This window comes from Oncorhynchus nerka, linkage group LG3 (assembly GCF_034236695.1).
Source record: "Oncorhynchus nerka isolate Pitt River linkage group LG3, Oner_Uvic_2.0, whole genome shotgun sequence".
NCBI classification, from domain to species: Eukaryota; Metazoa; Chordata; class Actinopteri; order Salmoniformes; family Salmonidae; genus Oncorhynchus; species Oncorhynchus nerka.
In genome coordinates, this window is record NC_088398.1 from 52,014,937 (window position 1) to 52,035,822 (window position 20,886).

At 44.6% G+C, this 20,886-nt stretch overlaps 1 protein-coding gene across 1 annotated transcript in view; it reads left to right on the plus strand.

Moving 5' to 3' along the window:
* Positions 1-20,886, plus strand: part of LOC115124911 (DNA-binding protein SATB2-like) — a 75,695-nt gene that overhangs the window by 49,203 nt on the left and 5,606 nt on the right. Inside the window, 10 exon segments of the mRNA XM_065013319.1 lie at positions 1,095-1,218; positions 2,685-2,787; positions 3,797-3,847; positions 4,132-4,295; positions 4,298-4,331; positions 4,334-4,710; positions 8,296-8,508; positions 9,870-9,956; positions 11,351-11,503; positions 13,695-13,889. Of these exon segments, the coding sequence (XP_064869391.1) occupies positions 1,095-1,218; positions 2,685-2,787; positions 3,797-3,847; positions 4,132-4,295; positions 4,298-4,331; positions 4,334-4,710; positions 8,296-8,508; positions 9,870-9,956; positions 11,351-11,503; positions 13,695-13,889 (1,501 nt within the window).

Sequence of the window (20,886 nt, forward strand, 5' to 3'; positions counted from 1 at the left end):
TTGTATTTCCACTGTTTAGATTGATTTTGGAGATACTACAACATTCCAACTGTTGGAATAATGTTGAAGTATTTCAATGTTATTAAATCAGACAGAGAGTTCCTTTGGGTGACTGATGTCATCTTGGCATTTTCTACATTTTCACTATAGGCCTCTGTAGTTCAACAGTTTACTGTTGTGGAGTATTAGGTTTAAAATCTAAATTGGGAACGATCCAAGGAGCCAGCTAGCCCAGATCCCAACATCAGAGATTGATTTATTATCTGCATTTTTCTCCAAGAGGGCTTTCATGTCAGTAACTTGCACTTTTCCAAAGAATCAGTGAACATGGCCCTGATAGCCAGATAAACAGAGATGGATAGACTCCAGATGATTGGAATGTGGTCCTTATTGTGTTGTCGCATACTATCCAGCTTTGTTTACATCTGTCTCCATGATGATGGTATTGCCTGACATGTATAGTATTGCCATGGTGATGAGAGGAAGCCCATTGGCCGGCAGTGGGAGAAGATGGATTTTGGCCGACATTCTGCAAAAATTCTCATCAAAGAAACATTTGATCTCAATATAGTCTTCTGTTCCCCAAACCTTGCCAAAGTTTTTTTAAATGGCGTTGTTTAGAAGGAGTGCAAGGGTGAATTTAGTTGTTGCACACTTTCACTTCACAGAGAAGATGTTCTCTAACATGCTAGAACGTGCCAATAGGATCTCGCTAGCTCGTGCTTGGATCTGCCCACTATGATTAATTTGCTCCCATTGGAAACAACAGGCTGTGGTCTATCTTGGGTTAGTTATAAAAATCTTTGGTATTGCCCTTAGCGACTGATGTGAGTTGAGGCAAATAAATAGGTGGTTTGTGGAATAGTACAATATCTGGATAGGACAGTGTAGACCAATTCCCTAGTTATTGACTAAATAGTTCTGACTTCAAGAATTCAGTCACTATGATGCAGTGATGAACTTACACAAGGCTGGTGCAACCTAACCTTGTTAAACCAGACTGAAAACAGCATTCAGTATAGATTAGCCAGGCTACGTGCAACCAGCCCCAGGACAGGAAATAGGAAGTGACTGACTTTTTTATGGTTCTGTAGCTTTGCCAAGCTGGAGGACCTTCCGTCAGAGCAGTGGAACCACGCCACGGTGAGGAACGCCCTCAAGGAGCTTCTCAAGGAGATGAACCAAAGCACACTGGCCAAGGAGTGCCCCCTCTCACAGGTGATACTGCACCCCTATCAAACCTCCACAACACTCCAATACTACCCTGATCTGCTCAATTCTCTCACAATCAGAAATCTAAAATGTGACAATTTTGGTCGCATATGCTCCTAAATATACACTGAGTGCACAAAACATTAGGAACACCTTCCTAATATTGAGTTGCAACCCCTTTTGCCCTCAGAACAGCCTCAATTCATCGGGGCATGGACTCTACAAGGTGTCGAAAGCGTTCCACAGGGATGCTGGCCCATGTTAACTCCAATGCTTCCCACAGTTGTGTCAAGTTGGCTGGATGTCTTTGGGTGGTGGACCATTCTTGATGTACATGGGAAATTGTTGAGGGTAAAAAAATACGGCAGCGTTGCAGTTCTTAACACACTCAAACCGATACGCCTGGTACCTACTACCATATCCGTTGAAAAGCACTTAAATCTTTTGTCTTGCCCATTCATCCTTTGAATGGCACACATACACAATCCATGTCTCAATTGTCTCAAGGCTAAAAAATAGTTCTGTAACCTGTCTCCTCCCTTTCATGAAAACTGATTGAAGTGGATTTAACAGGTGGCATCAATAAGGGATCATAGCCTTCACTTGGATTCACCTGGTCAGTCGATGTCATGGAAAGAGCAGGTGTTCCTAATGTTTTGTACACTCAGTGTATTGCTGTGCATAGAAAAAACTCTGCCCTATAGAAAAAAAAACTCTGCGGTACCATTGATTCTCAGATCCCTAGAGAAAAAGTGAGCGCAGATTTGTGACAGTGATGGTCGCACCATAACTAAGAGAACCTACTGTTCAAATGTTGCGATCCATTACCTGCACTACGTTTCTTTCCTTCTAATGCGCATTGGCGCTGCAGCTTTATGCATCTCCATTGGCGGGCCGCATTTTATATTCATAAACCATGACGCAGGCCATTAACACTTTGTTAAGTCATGTTACCTCGTTAGCTAGCTAGTTAACAACCTGGTAACTTTACCAGTATATCTGAACATTAGGGGGCACAGAAAGAATGGAAAAGACATAGCTTCTTCAGAAGATCAATCATCATAGCAATGAATGAATGACAGATTCACACGCCATCTCTCAGAACCTCGCTGACACTCTTAAAGAGACAGTGTACAATTTTCAATGTAATTCATCTCAATAGGAGACCATGCTTATTACACAATGTAGAAACCTAAAATTCCCCAAATGACTTTATGTGTGTGTGTTATTTATGTATCTGTGCATGCTGTGTTTAAATGGAGCTCAATGTGTGGGTGTTGATCCCTGCGTCAATTGCATCCATGTGTGCTGCTATGGTGATGGGCTAGATTTCAATGGGTGGCTTCCCCTGGTGATATATGTATATCTTTTTCAATGATAGTTTGTGTATGTGTGTGTTTGTGTGTGCAAGTAAGCGAGAATTCAAATTGATCGCCAATTAAACATCTCTCTCCTTCTCTCTCTCTCTACAGAGTATGATTTCCTCAATAGTAAACAGCTCCTACTATGCCAATGTCTCCACTGCCAAATGTCAGGAATTTGGACGCTGGTACAAGAAGTACAAGAAAATCAAAGGTGAGAATTGTGACCTCTGGGAACTCCCTACTAGCATGGACCAATTTGCAGTGTCTTGGACCAATTCTCAGTGTCTTGGACCAATTCTCAGTGTCTTAGACCACTGCACCACTTGGGAGCCCGAACCGTCTCACAACCACTTTACTAACTGTCTCCTGTCCTTCTCTAACCTATACCTTAGCCAATGATTACTATGTACTGGATTGGCCAAGCCACTTGAGTGACAGCCTATTAGCGGCCAATGGCCATTCCCAATCCTGTCCTGACCCCTGGCTGCCATCTGAAAGAGGGAGGAAGAGAAGATAATAAAGGAAATCTATAGTCGCCTGTTAACTGGCATCTCCTTCACACAGGGAGCACTGACTCTTCTTTATTAGAACCAGCTGATCTGTCCAGTGTAACCACAACCACAGGGGGTTCTACAGTACAACACAGGCCTGCCTCACAGACAGTCACACACAGACCACTGACCCCTCCTCAGCCTGTCTGTCTGTTTGTCTCTCCATCCGCCCATCCAGCACACAACGCCTGCATGGGACAATTTCTCCCCTACTCTCCAGCCCCCTTGTCCCCCATCCCACACACACATACATGTGTACGCACACATACACACACGCACACACACTCCCCCATAGCTCTATAATTACCCTGCCGGACAGATCAAAGCAAAGCCTAAACCACAAACACAGAGTCACAGAGAGACCAGAGGAGAATAAAGTGATGTGGAGGGAGGCAGCGGTTGTCTGACAGAGTGAGTTGATGCAGTGTTGGGTTACACAGCCACTCCACTATTAGTTCTGGTCTCTGCCTGGCAGGGAAAAACACATGCTGTACGTTCACTAGCCTCCAGATGTGGACACAGTGAGTAATGGGTGATCACCCATTGACTGGCTGTCCTGTCAGTCATAGTCGAGAAGTGCGCATAGGTGTAGAGGAGAGGAATGTGTGTACAGTAGGTGTTTGTGTTGTTAAGTGTTGCATCTCTCACTCTATTTCTCTCGTTTCCTAGGAGATTATCTGGAGAAGATGTGGCCAGGAAGAGATCATTCAGAAATCAAAGGTGAGGAATCCACTGTTTGTACTGTTTCTATGATTGAAGTTAGAATGTGGACCACTATGTTAGACCAGCATCACACTCATCTCCCCTTCCTTCCTTCCTTCCTTCCTTCCTTCCTTCCTTCCTTCCTTCCTTCCTTCCTTCCTTCCTTCCTTCCTTCCTTCCTTCCTTCCTTCCTTCCTTCCTTCCTTCCTTCCTTTCTTTCTTTCTTTCTTTCTTTCTTTCTTTCTTTCTTCCTTCCTTCCTTCCTTCCTTCCTTCCTTCCTTCCTTCCTTTTCCTTCCCCAGTGGAGAGAGACAGCCTGGCAGACTTCTGTGTCATGGGCCATCGTCCCCCTCCCCACCTGGCCAGCCTGGCCCAGCTCAGCCACCTTGGAGGGGGTGGAGGTACCCTCCTCAAGGGTGGATCTGGAGACCCCACAACCCTCCCAACCCCCCAACAACAACCCCAACAACAACACCCCCCTCGCCCCACGGCCAGCTCCACCACAGCCCCCTCTGCGTGGCCAGATCCCCCCTCCCGGCCCTCCAGCCTCGCTTCAGCCTCTCCTTGGCCCAGGCGGGCTTCTCTCCCCCCAGCTTAGCCCTCAGCTTGTTCGACAGCAGCTAGCCATGGCTCACCTCATCAACCAGCAGCTCGCTGTTAACCGCCTGCTAGCCCACCAGCACCCACAGGCCCTCAACCAGCAGTTCCTCAACCACCCTCCCATCCCTCGGCCCTCCAAGGCAGGGGGCCCTGGGGACCCCGGGAACAACCCGTCTGCTGCGGAAGTCTCCACTGATATCTACCAGCACGTCAGGGACGAACTGAAGAGAGCTAGCGTCTCACAGGCTGTGTTCGCTCGCGTGGCCTTCAACAGAACACAGGTAACCAGACTAACAGAACACAGTTAACAGAATACAGGGAACCATAGAATGCTGGTGATATACTGTAACAGAACACATGCAACCATAGAACACATGTGACATAGGTAACAGAACACAGGTAACCATAGAACACAGGTGACATAGGTAACAGAACACAGGTAACCAGACTAACAGAACACAGTTAACAGAATACAGGGAACCATAGAATGCTGGTGATATACTGTAACAGAACACATGTAACCATAGAACACATGTGACATAGGTAACAGAACACATGTAACCATAGTACACAGGTGACATAGGTAACAGAACACAGGTAACCATAGAACACAGGTGACATAGGTAACAGAACACAGGTAACCATAGAACACAGGTGACATGGGTAACAGAACACATGTAACCATAGAACACAGGTGACATAGGTAACAGAACACAGGTAACCATAGAACACAGGTGACATGGGTAACAGAACACATGTAACCATAGAACACAGGTGACATAGGTAACAGAACACATGTAACCATAGTACACAGGTGACATAGGTAACAGAACACAGGTAACCATAGAACACAGGTGACATAGGTAACAGAACACAGGTAACCATAGAACACAGGTGACATAGGTAACAGAACACAGGTAACCATAGAACACAGGTGACATAGGTAACAGAACACAGGTAACCAGACTAACAGAACACAGTTAACAGAATACAGGGAACCATAGAATGCTGGTGATATACTGTAACAGAACACATGTAACCATAGAACACATGTGACATAGGTAACAGAACACATGTAACCATAGTACACAGGTGACATAGGTAACAGAACACAGGTAACCATAGAACACAGGTGACATAGGTAACAGAACACAGGTAACCATAGAACACAGGTGACATGGGTAACAGAACACATGTAACCATAGAACACAGGTGACATAGGTAACATAACACAGGTAACCATAGAACACAGGTGACATGGGTAACAGAACACATGTAACCATAGAACACAGGTGACATAGGTAACAGAACACATGTAACCATAGTACACAGGTGACATAGGTAACAGAACACAGGTAACCATAGAACACAGGTGACATAGGTAACAGAACACAGGTAACCATAGTACACAGGTGACATAGGTAACAGAACACATGTAACCATAGAACACAGGTGACATAGGTAACAGAACACAGGTACCATAGAACACAGGTGACATAGGTAACAGAACACAGGTAACCATAGAACACAGGTGACATGGGTAACAGAACACAGGTAACCATAGAACACAGGTGACATGGGTAACAGAACACATGTAACCATAGAACACATGTGACATAGGTAACAGAACACATGTAACCATAGAACACAGGTGACATAGGTAACAGAACACAGGTAACCATAGAACCCAGGTGACATAGGTAACAGAACACAGGTAACCATAGAACACAGGTGACATAGGTAACAGAACACAGGTAACCATAGAACACATGTGACGTAGGTAACAGAACACATGTAACCATAGTACACAGGTGACATAGGTAACAGAACACATGTAACCATAGTACACAGGTGACATAGGTAACAGAACACAGGTAACCATAGAACACAGGTGACATAGGTAACAGAACACAGGTAACCATAGAACACAGGTGACATGGGTAACAGAACACATGTAACCATAGAACACAGGTGACATAGGTAACAGAACACATGTAACCATAGTACACAGGTGACATAGGTAACAGAACACAGGTAACCATAGAACACAGGTGACATGGGTAACAGAACACAGGTAACCATAGAACACAGGTGACATAGGTAACAGAACACATGTAACCATAGAACACATGTGACATAGGTAACAGAACACATGTAACCATAGAACACATGTGACATAGGTAACATAACACAGGTAACCATAGAACACAGGTGACATGGGTAACAGAACACATGTAACCATAGAACACATGTGACATGGGTAACAGAACACAGGTAACCATAGAACACATGTGACATGGGTAACAGAACACATGTAACCATAGTACACAGGTGACATAGGTAACAGAACACAGGTAACCATAGAACACAGGTGACATGGGTAACAGAACACAGGTAACCATAGAACACAGGTGACATAGGTAACAGAACACATGTAACCATAGAACACAGGTGACATAGGTAACAGAACACATGTAACCATAGAACACAGGTGACATGGGTAACAGAACACAGGTAACCATAGAACACAGGTGACATGGGTAACAGAACACATGTAACCATAGAACACATGTGACATAGGTAACAGAACACATGTAACCATAGAACACAGGTGACATAGGTAACAGAACACATGTAACCATAGAACACAGGTGACATAGGTAACAGAACACAGGTAACCATAGAACACAGGTGACATGGGTAACAGAACACATGTAACCATAGAACACATGTGACATAGGTAACAGAACACAGGTAACCATAGAACACAGGTGACATGGGTAACAGAACACAGGTAACCATAGAACACAGGTGACATAGGTAACAGAACACATGTAACCATAGTACACAGGTGACATGGGTAACATAACACAGGTAACCATAGAACACAGGTGACATAGGTAACAGAACACATGTAACCATAGTACACAGGTGACATAGGTAACAGAACACAGGTAACCATAGAACACAGGTGACATGGGTAACAGAACACATGTAACCATAGTACACAGGTGACATAGGTAACAGAACACAGGTAACCATAGTACACAGGTGACATGGGTAACAGAACACAGGTAACCATAGAACACAGGTGACATAGGTAACAGAACACATGTAACCATAGTACACAGGTGACATGGGTAACAGAACACAGGTAACCATAGAACACAGGTGACATAGGTAACAGAACACATGTAACCATAGAACACAGGTGACATGGGTAACAGAACACATGTAACCATAGTACACAGGTGACATAGGTAACAGAACACAGGTAACCATAGAACACAGGTGACATGGGTAACAGAACACAGGTATGGATGGCCTTCAACAGAATACAGGGCAGGAAACCCACCAAGTATGTAGCCACACATAGTGCAGTGGAGGGCAGGGGTAAAGGACTGAAGACAGGATGAGAGGATAGAATAACGTAATGTCAATGCTGATGTCCCATTTACAAAACGATTTGGAATATTGGGATGACTTTGAGATAAGTCAGCAGTAATATTTCTATGATTTGGTTTCTCCTCGGGGGTTTCAGCCAGTTTCAATTTAATCTCTGAGTGTTATGAGTGAGGTAAGCTGATGCCACAGCTTGCTGTGTTTCCCTGCTCCAGTTCAGTCTCTTTCTCCGCCCTCCCAGCAGTACACACACCTGCTGCATTCACACACAGTCACGCCCCATTAGAGCCAATATGGAGCCCACATGAAGGGTTTAGGGCAGGTGAAGTGTGCATGTGTGTGTTGTGCGTGCATGCATGCACATGGTTGTACGAGCGAGTGCGTACAGTGCGTGTGTGTGCAACCACTCATTCTAAATGTATATGTTTGCGGCGTGTGTGCATGTGTGTGTGTGTGTGCACCAGGGCCTGCTGTCGGAGATCCTGCGGAAGGAGGAGGACCCTCGCTCTGCCTCTCAGTCCCTGCTGGTCAACCTCAAAGCCATGCAGAACTTCCTCAACCTCCCTGAGGGGGAGAGAGACCGTATTTACCAGGAGGAGCGTGAGCGCAGCATGAACCCCCCTGTCGGCCTGCCCCCTACCCCTAGCTCCAGCCCCGGGGGCCCCCGCCTCTCACAGGTACAACGCCCACCACCCACCGCCCTCCAAAACTACCATAGACATTCTCCACCAAGCTCCTCTACAGCAGGGCCTGTGTGTGTCTGGTTGACTGTGGTGTGTCTTGTCTGTCTTTGTGCCTTGTTGATGGTTTATATTGTCTGTATGTTTTAGTTTCTGTCTGGCGGTTGGTTTGGTTGGTGTCTGTGGTTCTGCATCTCAGTGGTCTAAGGCTCTGCATCTCAGTGGTCTAAGGTTCTGCATCTCAGTGGTCTAAGGTTCTGCATCTCAGTGGTCTAAGGCTCTGCATCTCAGTGGTCTGTGGTTCTGCATCTCAGTGGTCTAAGGCTCTGCATCTCAGTGGTCTGTGGTTCTGCATCTCAGTGGTCTAAGGCTCTGCATCTCAGTGGTCTAAGGTTCTGCATCTCAGTGGTCTAAGGCTCTGCATCTCAGTGGTCTAAGGTTCTGCATCTCAGTGGTCTAAGGTTCTGCATCTCAGTGGTCTAAGGCTCTGCATCTCAGTGGTCTAAGGTTCTGCATCTCAGTGGTCTAAGGCTCTGCATCTCAGTGGTCTAAGGTTCTGCATCTCAGTGGTCTAAGGTTCTGCATCTCAGTGGTCTAAGGCTCTGCATCTCAGTGGTCTAAGGCTCTGCATCTCAGTGGTCTAAGGTTCTGCATCTCAGTGGTCTAAGGTTCTGCATCTCAGTGCCAGCTGTGCCACTAGAGATTCTGAGTTCGAGTCCAGGCTCTGTCACAGACGGCCGCAACCGGGAGACCCATGGGGCGGCGCTAAATTGGCCCAGCGTCGTCCAGGTTAGGGGATGGTAGTGACTAGTGACTGCTGTGGCGAGCCGGGCGCAGTGCATGGTGACACGGTCGCCAGGTGTACTGTGTTTCCTCCGACACATTGGTGCGGCTGGCTTCCGGGTTAAATTGGCATTATGTCAAGAAGCAGTGCGGCTTGGTTGAGTTGTGTTTCGGAGGACGCACGGCTCTCGACCTTCGCCTCTCCCGAGTCCGTACGGGAGTTGCAGCGATGAGACAAGACTGTAACTACCAATTGGATACCACGAAATTGGGGAGAAAAAGAGGCTACATTATTTTTTTAAATAACATTATTTAAAAAAAAGATTAGTCTTCCACACTAGGGGATCTACCAAGTCAGGGTTAAAAAATAGACTGGGAAAGGGGATAGTACTAAAGACACCGATCTAACCATATGTAACTATATGTTGAGAAAAGGCACATAAATACATCTCATTGATTGTGTCTCTATGTTTTGTGTGTGTGAGGTTAGATGACGAGATGGTAACAATGTAAATGTTTGACAGGACGTATTTAGACCGACCATCACTAACCATGTCCCATGCCACCTCATGCAGAAGGTGTGGGAGAGAGGTCTGGACGAACAGCTGACTCCTGATGCCTGGGCTTCTATCTGGAAGAATAAGACTAAAATCTCCAACTCGGTGAGCAGTTCACCCATCTACAATACTTTTATGTCTCAGTTCACCCATCTACAATACTTTTATGTCTCCGTTCACCCATCTACAATACTTTTATGTCTCAGTTCACCCATCTACAATACTTTTATGTCTCAGTTCACCCATCTACAATACTTTTATGTCTCAGTTCACCCATCTACAATACTTTTATGTCTCAGTTCACCCATCTACAATACTTTTATGTCTCAGTTCACCCATCTACAATACTTTTATGTCTCAGTTCACCCATCTACAATACTTTTATGTCTCAGTTCACCCATCTACAATACTTTTATGTCTCCGTTCACCCATCTACAATACTTTTATGTCTCAGTTCACCCTTCTACAATACTTTTATGTCTCAGTTCACCCATCTACAATACTTTTATGTCTCCGTTCACCCATCTACAATACTTTTATGTCTCAGTTCACCCTTCTACAATACTTTTATGTCTCAGTTCACTCATCTACAATACTTTTATGTCTCAGTTCACCCATCTACAATACTTTTATGTCTCAGTTTACTCATCTACAATACTTTTATGTCTCGCAATACAGTACTACTTGAGCCTCTGTGAGCCGTATATTCATCAACAATCCCTTTTTGGCTTGTTCACAGAATGTACCTCACACACAGAATTCCTTTTGATCAGACATGGCTGACATTTTTGTGTACAGTATGTCAAATACTTGCTATGATTGATTTAGTTTGCATGGTAATGTGGAACAAATAAATTAGTCCCAAAGTCCAAGAAAATGTCTTGTTTACAATAAAGATACAGCCTGTTGTCATAGGAACATGCTATAGAGAAAGGGACAATTCATTTGGATGTGCTTCCTAACCCCACATGGCCTTTTAGGAACATCACAGATAACAATCTCTCTCTGATGCAAAGGGCAAACACTCATTCTGGGACGAATTTGTGTACTATCATTATTATGTCTGTATAAATTTATCTTGCCATCGTTTACGCTTGGGAATTCCAGATTACTAGTCTGGTCCTGCAAAGATAACCTCAAAGTCTTATAAGAAAACATACTGAGATTCAATACAGAGTCATTCAAACAGAAACTACAAAGGACAGGAGAGAGAATGGCTTAATGACTTTTAATCTGTAAACATTCTCCATGTCTGAACATGTACGTCTATGAGTCTAATGTTTGTTTAAAAGAAGGAAAAACTTTGACTGATCGTCAACTGATTACCTGTCATTCTTACTTGAAACCTAAACTTTGGTTGTTGGCGCAGGGACAACATGTGAACTAGAGTTGGCAGTGTTACCCATTCAGGCAAACTCTGGTACAACTTCCTGGTTTAATAACTGGTTCTTTCTCTATGGACCGCCTCTCCCTGGTCCCTCCTACCTATCCTCCCTCAGCCCAAGCCGCCATGCCTCAACCCAGACCTGCCCCTGAAGCTGGAGTCTCTGGTCAACATCACGTCAGGTATCTATGATGAGATCCAGCAGGAGATGAAGAGGGCGAAGGTGTCTCAGGCGCTGTTCGCCAAGGTGGCTGCCAACAAGAGCCAGGTGAGAGGCCTGTTTCACCCATGACCCATGACATTGTCCCTATCCTGCTACAGCTTTCCTAACCTATTGTGCCCAACTCCCAATCCTAACCTATTGTACCCAACTCCCAATCCTAACCTATTGTACCCAACTCCCAATCCTAACCTATTGTACCCAACTCCCAATCCTAACCTATTGTACCCAACTCCCAATCCTAACCTATTGTGCCCAACTCCCAATCCTAACCTATTGTGCCCAACTCCCAATCCTAACCTATTGTGCCCAACTCCCAATCCTAACCTATTGTGCCCAACTCCCAATCCTAACCTATTGTGCCCAACTCCCAATCCTAACCTATTGTGCCCAACTCCCAATCCTAACCTATTGTGCCCAACTCCCAATCCTAACCTATTGTACCCAACTCCCAATCCTAACCTATTGTGCCCAACTCCCAATCCTAACCTATTGTACCCAACTCCCAATCCTAACCTATTGTACCCAACTCCCAATCCTAACCTATTGTACCCAACTCCCAATCCTAACCTATTGTGCCCAACTCCCAATCCTAATCTATTGTACCCAACTCCCAATCCTAATCTATTGTACCCAACTCCCAATCCTAACCTATTGTGCCCAACTCCCAATCCTAATCTATTGTACCCAACTCCCAATCCTAACCTATTGTACCCAACTCCCAATCCTAACCTATTGTGCCCAACTCCCAATCCTAATCTATTGTACCCAACTCCCAATCCTAACCTATTGTGCCCAACTCCCAATCCTAATCTATTGTACCCAACTCCCAATCCTAATCTATTGTACCCAACTCCCAATCCTAACCTATTGTGCCCAACTCCCAATCCTAACCTATTGTACCCAACTCCCAATCCTAACCTATTGTGCCCAACTCCCAATCCTAACCTATTGTACCCAACTCCCAATCCTAACCTATTGTGCCCAACTCCCAATCCTAATCTATTGTACCCAACTCCCAATCCTAACCTATTGTACCCAACTCCCAATCCTAATCTATTGTGCCCAACTCCCATTCCTAACCTATTGTGCCCAACTCATAATCCTAACCTATTGTACCCAACTCCCATTCCTAACCTATTGTGCCCAACTCCCAATCCTAATCTATTGTGCCCAACTCCCAATCCTAACCTATTGTACCCAACTCCCAATACTAACCTATTGTGCCCAACTCCCAATCCTAATCTATTGTGCCCAACTCCCAATCCTAATCTATTGTACCCAACTCCCAATCCTAACCTATTGTGCCCAACTCCCAATCCTAATCTATAGTGCCCAACTCCCAATCCTAACCTATTGTACCCAACTCCCAATCCTAATCTATTGTGCCCAACTCCCAATCCTAATCTATAGTGCCCAACTCCCAATCCTAACCTATTGTACCCAACTCCCATTCCTAACCTATTGTGCCCAACTCCCAATCCTAACCTTAATCGTTAAGGGAATGCAAACATATGTGGCCCCTGTCAGTGCTTAGGGGCAGTTTCTCCTGTCCTCGTGATGTGGGTGGCGGATGGAGCAGTGTTGATAACCCTCTTCCCCAGGCTGTTATATCAGACAGTCAGTGTGTCTCCACAGTAGTAGATAAACAATACCAGACAGATAAGCCAAATACCAACCTGGGGAAGAACTGATTCAGACATATGATACCCCCCCCCCCCCACACACACACAGACTCCTTCAACAAACGCACAAACTGTTTAGAGCACATGAAGACATGGTGTTGTGGGAATGGAAATCTACAGTGAGGACACTGTTTGCGTGCATGTTTGTGAGAGAATATTACCTGTGTGTGTGTGTGTGTGTGTGTGTGTGTGTGTGTGTGTGTGTGTGTGTGTGTGTGTGTGTGTGTGTGTTGATCAAGCTGTGTCTCCCAGGTTCAGGGGTCCGGGGGTGGCTGGGCAGAGTTGGGCTGGGGGTCATGGCTCACTGCACCCATCTGCTGCAGCTGGCCCAGAGAGGAGAGGGGGATGCTGAGGGAGAGGGGGATGGGGGATGAGAGGGAGGATGAAAACTGATCAGGTTATTAACACTGCATGCTGGTGGAGGCTGGATGCACACAACAGCTGGTGTCAAAGACTGGCCTAGTCTAGCATAGATAATAACATCTTCTCCCCCCCACTCCCCATTTCTTTCTCCCCTCCCTTCTCCTGTCTCTGCTCCCATCTACCCCTCTTAGGGCTGGCTGTGTGAGTTGCTGCGGTGGAAGGAGAACCCTAGCCCAGAGAACCGTACTCTGTGGGAGAATCTGTGTACCATCCGGAGGTTCCTGACCCTGCTCCAGACAGACAGAGACCTGGTGTATGAAGAGGAGTCCAGGCACCACCACAGTGAGAGGCTGCATACTGTACTACACCTGCCCCAAGAACCACAGGTGAGAGAGACCAGCTGATGTAGCATCAAATTTCCCTAACCTGAGTCCTAACCTTAGTGGTATGGTCCGCGCGCATGGACATGGGCTCCGTATGCTCCAGGGTAACATGGCTCCTTAGGTGTCTGGTGTTTTTGGTATCCATCGTTATTTGATGTTGTCTGATATGTCTGTAATATCATTGCTGCTAAAATCAAATATTATACAAATATTTAAAAAACTTACTGCAATGCTGGATCGAGGGATGGTCATTGCAGACTTGAATGGATAATGGCAAGAATATCACCCTCCTTTAGTTTGATATCAACCTTCTCACACATTGAATGAGTCTTCGGGACTGGCCCCCTACAACCTTTTCACACACACACACACACACACACACACACACACACACACACACACACACACACACACACACACACACACACACACACACACACACACACACACACACACACACAAATGTAAGCATGTAGCATCCTACACAGATGTACAGTAGTCAAGCTCTGCTGATTAAATTGACTTTCTCCAGCCAGGGTCATTATTGCACCAAATACACTGAGTATACACATGCAATTATTCATTAAAACTGAAGTCATGCGTGCGCACCCTACGGTTGAATACTCCTTCCGTGGCCTCCAACTGCTCTTAAACGCTAGTAAAACCAAATGCATGCTTTTCAACCGTTCGCTGCCTGCACCCGCACGCCTGACCAGCATCACCACCCTGGATGGTTCCGACCTTGAATATGTGGACATCATTAAGTACCTAGGTGTCTGGCTAGACTGTAAACTCTCCTTCCAGACTCATATCAAACATCTCTAATTGAAAATCAAATCAAGAGTCGGCTTTCTATTCCGCAACAAAGCCTCCTTCACTCACGCCGCCAAACTTACCCTAGTAAAACTGACTATCCTACCGATCCTCGACTTCGGCGATGTCATCTACAAAATTGCTTCCAACACTCTACTCAGCAAACTGGATGCAGTTTATCACAGTGCCATCCGTTTTGTCACTAAAGCACCTTATACCACCTACCACTGCGACTTGTATGCTCTAGTCGGCTGGCCCTCGCTACATATTCGTCGCCAGACCCACTGGCTCCAGGTCATCTACAAGTCCATGCTAGGTAAAGATCTGCCTTATCTCAGTTCACTGGTCACGATGGCAACACCCATCCGTAGCACGCGCTCCAGCAGGTGTATCTCACTGATCATCCCTAAAGCCAACACCTCATTTGGCCGCCTTTCTTTCCAGTTCTCTGCTGCCTGTGACTGGAACGAATTGCAAAAATCGCTGAAGTTGGAGACTTTTATCTCCCTCACCAACTTCAAACATCTGCTATCTGAGCAGCTAACCGATCGCTGCAGCTGTACATAGTCTATCGGTAAATAGCCCACCCATTTTTACCTACCTCATCCCCATACTTTTATTTATTTACTTTTCTGCTCTTTTGCACACCAATATCTCTACCTGTACATGACCATCTGATCATTTATCACTCCAGTGTTAATCTGCAAAATTGTAATTATTCGCCTACCTCCTCATGCCTTTTGCACACAATGTATATAGACTCCCCTTTTTTTTCTTTTTTTTTCTACTGTGTTATTGACTTGTTAATTGTTTACTCCATGTGTAACTCTGTGTTGTCTGTTCACACTGCTATGCTTTATCTTGGCCAGGTCGCAGTTGCAAATGAGAACTTGTTCTCAACTAGCCTACCTGGTTAAATAAAGGTGAAATAAAATAGAAATATATATATTTTCCCGATATTTTATCAATGTTCCATCCCCAGAATACATCACTTTTCTCCCGGGCAACCCAATATTTCCCGCCAAAACCGGAAGTGTCATTCAAAAGCCTTTCAAAGCATAGAAATAGACCTACAGTAACAGTCAAAAGTTTGGACAAACCAACTCATTCAAGGTTTTTCTCTATTTTTTTTCTTCTCTATTTCCTACATTGTAGAATAATAGTGAAGACATCAAATATATGAAATAACACATATGGAATCATATATCAACCAAATCAAAATTTATTTGAGATTTGAGATTCTTCAAAGTAGCCACCCTTGCCTTGATGATTGCTTTGCACGCTCTTGGCATTCTCTCAACCAGCTTCATGAGGTAGTCACCTGGAATACATTTAATTTAACAGGTGTGCCTTTCTTTCCTTCTTAATGCATTTAAGCTAATCAGTTGTGTTGTGACAACGTAGGGGTAGTATACAGAAGATAGCTCTATTTGTTAAGACCAAGTCCATATTATGGCAAGAACAGCTCAAATAAGCAAAGAGAAATGACAGTCCGTTACTTTAAGACATGTCAGTTTAGTCAGTTATGGCGGAACAGTGCAGTCGCAAAAACCATCAAGCGCTATGATGAAACTGGCTCTCATGAGGATCGCCACATGAAAGGAAGACCCAGAGTTACCTCTGCTGCAGGGGATAAGTTCATTAGAGTTACCAGCCTCAGAAACTGCAGCCCAAATAAATGCTTCACAGAGTTGAAGTAACATACACATCTCAACATCAACTGTTCAGAGGAGACTGCATGAATCAGGCCTTCATGGTCAAATTGCTGCAAAGAAACCACTACTAAAGGACACCAAAAAGAAGAAGAGACTTGCTTGGGCCAAGACACATGAGCAATGGACATTAGACCAGTGGAAATCTGTCCTTTGGTCTGATGAGTCCAAATGTGCAATTTTTGGTTCCAACCGCCGTGTCTTTGTGAGACACAGAGTAGGTGAACAGATGATCTCCGAATGTGTGGTTCCCTCCGTGAAGCATGGAGGAGGAGGTGTGATGGTGGTGGGGTGTTTTTCTGGTGACACTGTCTGTGATTTATTTAGAATTCAAGGCACACTTAACCAGCATGTCTACCACAGCACTCTGCAGCGATATGCCATCCCATCCGGTTTGCGCTGAGTGGGACTATCATTCAACAGGACAATGACCCACACACCTCCAGGCTGTGTAAGTGCTATGTGACCAAGAAGGAGAGTGATGGAGTGCTGCATCAGATGACCTGGCCTCCACAATCACCCGACCTCAACCCAATTGAGATGGTTCGGGGTAAATTGGACCGCAGAGTGAAGAAAAAGCAGCCAACAAGTGCTCAGCATATGTGGGAACTCCTTCAAGACTGTTGGAAAAGTATTCCAGGTGAAGCTGGTTGAGAGAATGCCAAGAGTGTGCAAAGCTGTCATCAAGGCAAAGGGTGGCTACTTTGAAGAATCTAGACAATATTTTGTTTTGTTTTTAAACTTTTTTTGGTTACTACATGATACCATATGTGTTATTTCATAGTTTGGATGGCCACTATTATTCTACAATGTAGAAAATAGTAAAAAAAATAAAGAAAAACCCTTGAATGAGTAGGTGTGTCCAAACTTTTGACTGGTACTGTGTGATATAGGCTACTGCACATTACGCACAATAGAAAAACATAAAAGCCCAAAGATGTAGCCAGCTATATACTCTCTTGGTTAAATAAATGAAACTAGCTCCAGTAGGCTAATCTTTTTCAGTGTGAACTGTATTACTGTACTATATTATACTGTATCATATGGACTGGAATTACACACAGCATTCAGACCATGATAAATTAGTATTAGTAGGCTGATGCATGTATACCTTTCATAATATTTCCCCTCATGTTATTAGCCTATGTCCTTGTTGCTTTATTCCAGTAAAATGAAACAAGTCTTGTTGTCCTTATCTTCATCATTCTAATGACATCCTTGAATAAAATAGGACTAGAATTAGATGCAGTAGGCTTTCACTTTGCTCCATGAAGATTGAATGGTTATGGCCCTTCTTTCAAACTACCTGTGTTCTGTTGGCTGCTGTATTTAACATTCGGCAATCGAGAGCTTACGACCCTCTTCTAATAGTCTATTGGTTTAAGAAATCCAGCAAGCCATTCTAGTCTAACTTTTCCTGCCTGGGACTCAAGGAGAGAGGCCAGCAGAGCACAGGTTTGTGCGTATTATGCAAGAGACCGAGGCTATAAGTTAGAAGCTTCTTATGCATAACCCATCATGAATTAGATAAATATAAGGCTAATACTGCATTGACTGTATTGCCTGAAAGAGGTATGTTAGGACATCTATATATAGGGCCATATATCAGTCTAGAACAGGATTATCTACAGTATTTTGGATGCAATTTCAATGGAATTGATAGAGAGAGAGAGAGACTGCGAGAGAGTGCACACGCATGGACTTATTTAAAGCAACTATATTTGAGTGATAGGCTGTTTTAAAACTCTGCAGCTGCAATAAAATAAAATAATGTTTTCAATAAGAAAATAAGGTGACCCCCGAAGGCCAGATGGAGATGGGTAAATTAGACAGTCAGTCTTTATATTAGTGTAGCATAGACTATGCTGCAGCAAATGTAGGCCTACCTGTCACAAGAAAAACATTTACCATGAGATGATAGGTCTACATGCATTGTGAACTGCACTCCGTAATGAGATGGGCTGTCTGTCCCCACCCTGTCTGTCCCCATGCGGATGAATCATGTGTTTTTGTCCGGGGCTACAAAAGCAATGTGTGCTGTTGGGGCACACGAGAAACGGAGTTGGGAAACACTGAACTAAGTAGACCAGACACAGCTGCTGTTGCATTGGTGTCTATGGGAGACACACCAAGTTAAGTAGAACTGACCATTTTTTTTCAAAGCTAAACTGCCGGAGTGAACTATCTTCATTCATCCACTATCTTTGTTAACGGCTCATCATAGAAAGGAAGTGGTTGTTACCACTTTGCCACCATTAACATATTCCTCAGCTACCTCCTCAAACACACGGACCAGACCAGACCAGACCAGAGAGGAGACAAAATATACTCCACAAGTTGTTCATATTAGAGAGGACAGAGAAGGAAGGAGGGACTGAGAAGGGCCACACCAGGAGGAGAGGAAGTATAGTGAAGTGATAGATCGAAGAAGGAGAGTGATACATGATAAGGAAGGATGATCTTGGAGAGGGTGGGACAATTTATGGGTAGGCCAAGGAGGACGAAAGTCTGTCAGACTGTATTTGTTTCGGTGCATGTGTGTCCCTCTCCTGTTTTTGTTGTCCAAGTTGACAGTCAGGAGAGGAAAGCCCCTCCCTAAACCCAGATCAAACTCCATGCAGCACATCTACCCGCCACATACACACACAGACAGACACACACACACACACACACGCCACCATGCAAGTCACCACCGCCAGACCACACATGTGTTCCAGCTGCTACTCAACTCAGTCCCTCTCACACATATACTGTACACTAGACACACAACTGTATGTGCTGTTAAATCAAATCAGATCAATTCAATGTTGGTCTCATATACATATTTAGCAGATGTTATTGCGGGTGAAGTGAAATGCTTGTCTTCCTAGCTCCAACAAAAGTGTTAGAAGTGCTTTATGCTATACTGTATGTGCTGTTGGAAGTGCTTTACGCTATACTGTATGTGCTGTTGTAAGTGCTTTACGCCATACTGTATGTGCTGTTGGAAGTGCTTTACGCTATACTGTATGTGCTGTTAGAAGTGCTTTATGCTATACTGTATGTGCTGTTGGAAGTGCTTTAAGCTATACTGTATGTGCTGTTGGAAGTGCTTTATGCTATACTGTATGTGCTGTTGGAAGTGCTTTACGCTATACTGTATGTGCTGTTGGTGCTTTAATACTGTATGTGCTGTTGGAGTGCTTTATATACTGTATGTGCTGTTGGAAGTGCTTTACGCTATACTGTATGTGCTGTTGGAAGTGCTTTATGTTATACTGTATGTGCTTTATGCTATACTGTATGTGCTGTTGGAGGTGCTTTATGCTATACTGTATGTGCTGTTGGAGGTGCTTTATGCTATACTGTATGTGCTGTTGGAAGTGCTTTATGTTATACTGTATGTGCTGTTGGAAGTGCTTTATGCTATACTGTATGTGCTGTTGGAGGTGCTTTATGCTATACTGTATGTGCTGTTGGAAGTGCTTTATGTTATACTGTATGTGCTGTTGGAAGTGCTTTATGCTATACTGTATGTGCTGTTGGAAGTGCTTTTGTATGGTTTTATGTGAACAATCGGCCAACCCGCCGACCTCACACAACCACTGACCGAAACAAAACGACTCATAATGAATTATGAATCAACGACTGCGCTTTTTGTATATCTACAGTATCATGTGACAAGTACTGTATGTGAGGCTGTGGGATATCACCACGTGTGACTGCGTGTCCATTAGATCCACAGGTGGAATTGTGTGTGTGTGCGTCTGTGTGTGTCCTGTGCTCCCCTACCTACTCAGCCCCTCTCACACCCGTGGGGACAGCATCACATTTCTCCATGACTGACCCTGCCCTGATAACGCTGGGCTGGCTATCTGGCTCTCCTCTCCAGCAGTACAGTATCTGCTGCTCTGTTTATGCCTCCATGTGTTGAGCAGTAAGTGCATCCCTCTGCTAATTTGGCAGGCCCAGCCCTTATGAATAATTTCTCTATTGTTATTGCTAAATGTAATTCTGCTGTGTGCGTGTGGGCAGTGGGTACTGTGGCCTGGACCCCTGTGCTGACTGCACCGTGGATTGAGACCACAAGAGCGCTGGACTAGAAAGCTGGCAACAAGCTCCCTTCTTTCTACAGACAGACACAGACTGTTCTCTCTGCTGCCCCTCTCTTTTTGTTGTTTCATTCGTAGGCTACACGTGCAAACACTTTTATAAACCTATTGGTTCCTCTGATGGGCTAATTGTCAGTTTGAGCAGCTGAGTTCAGCTCTTAGCGCAGTAAACCACAGCCGACTTAATGGTTTAATTACTGATAAGTGGAATGATTGCCACACACACACTTGAACACGCAAAAAGGTCATATGCCAGCCCACCCTCACACACACATAGAGACAGAAACACTTAGAAACACACAGATATATAGTACTTTCACATGATCTCAGTTACGGTATAAGCACTGTAAACAACTCAGTATTCAAACCACACACCTACGCAAC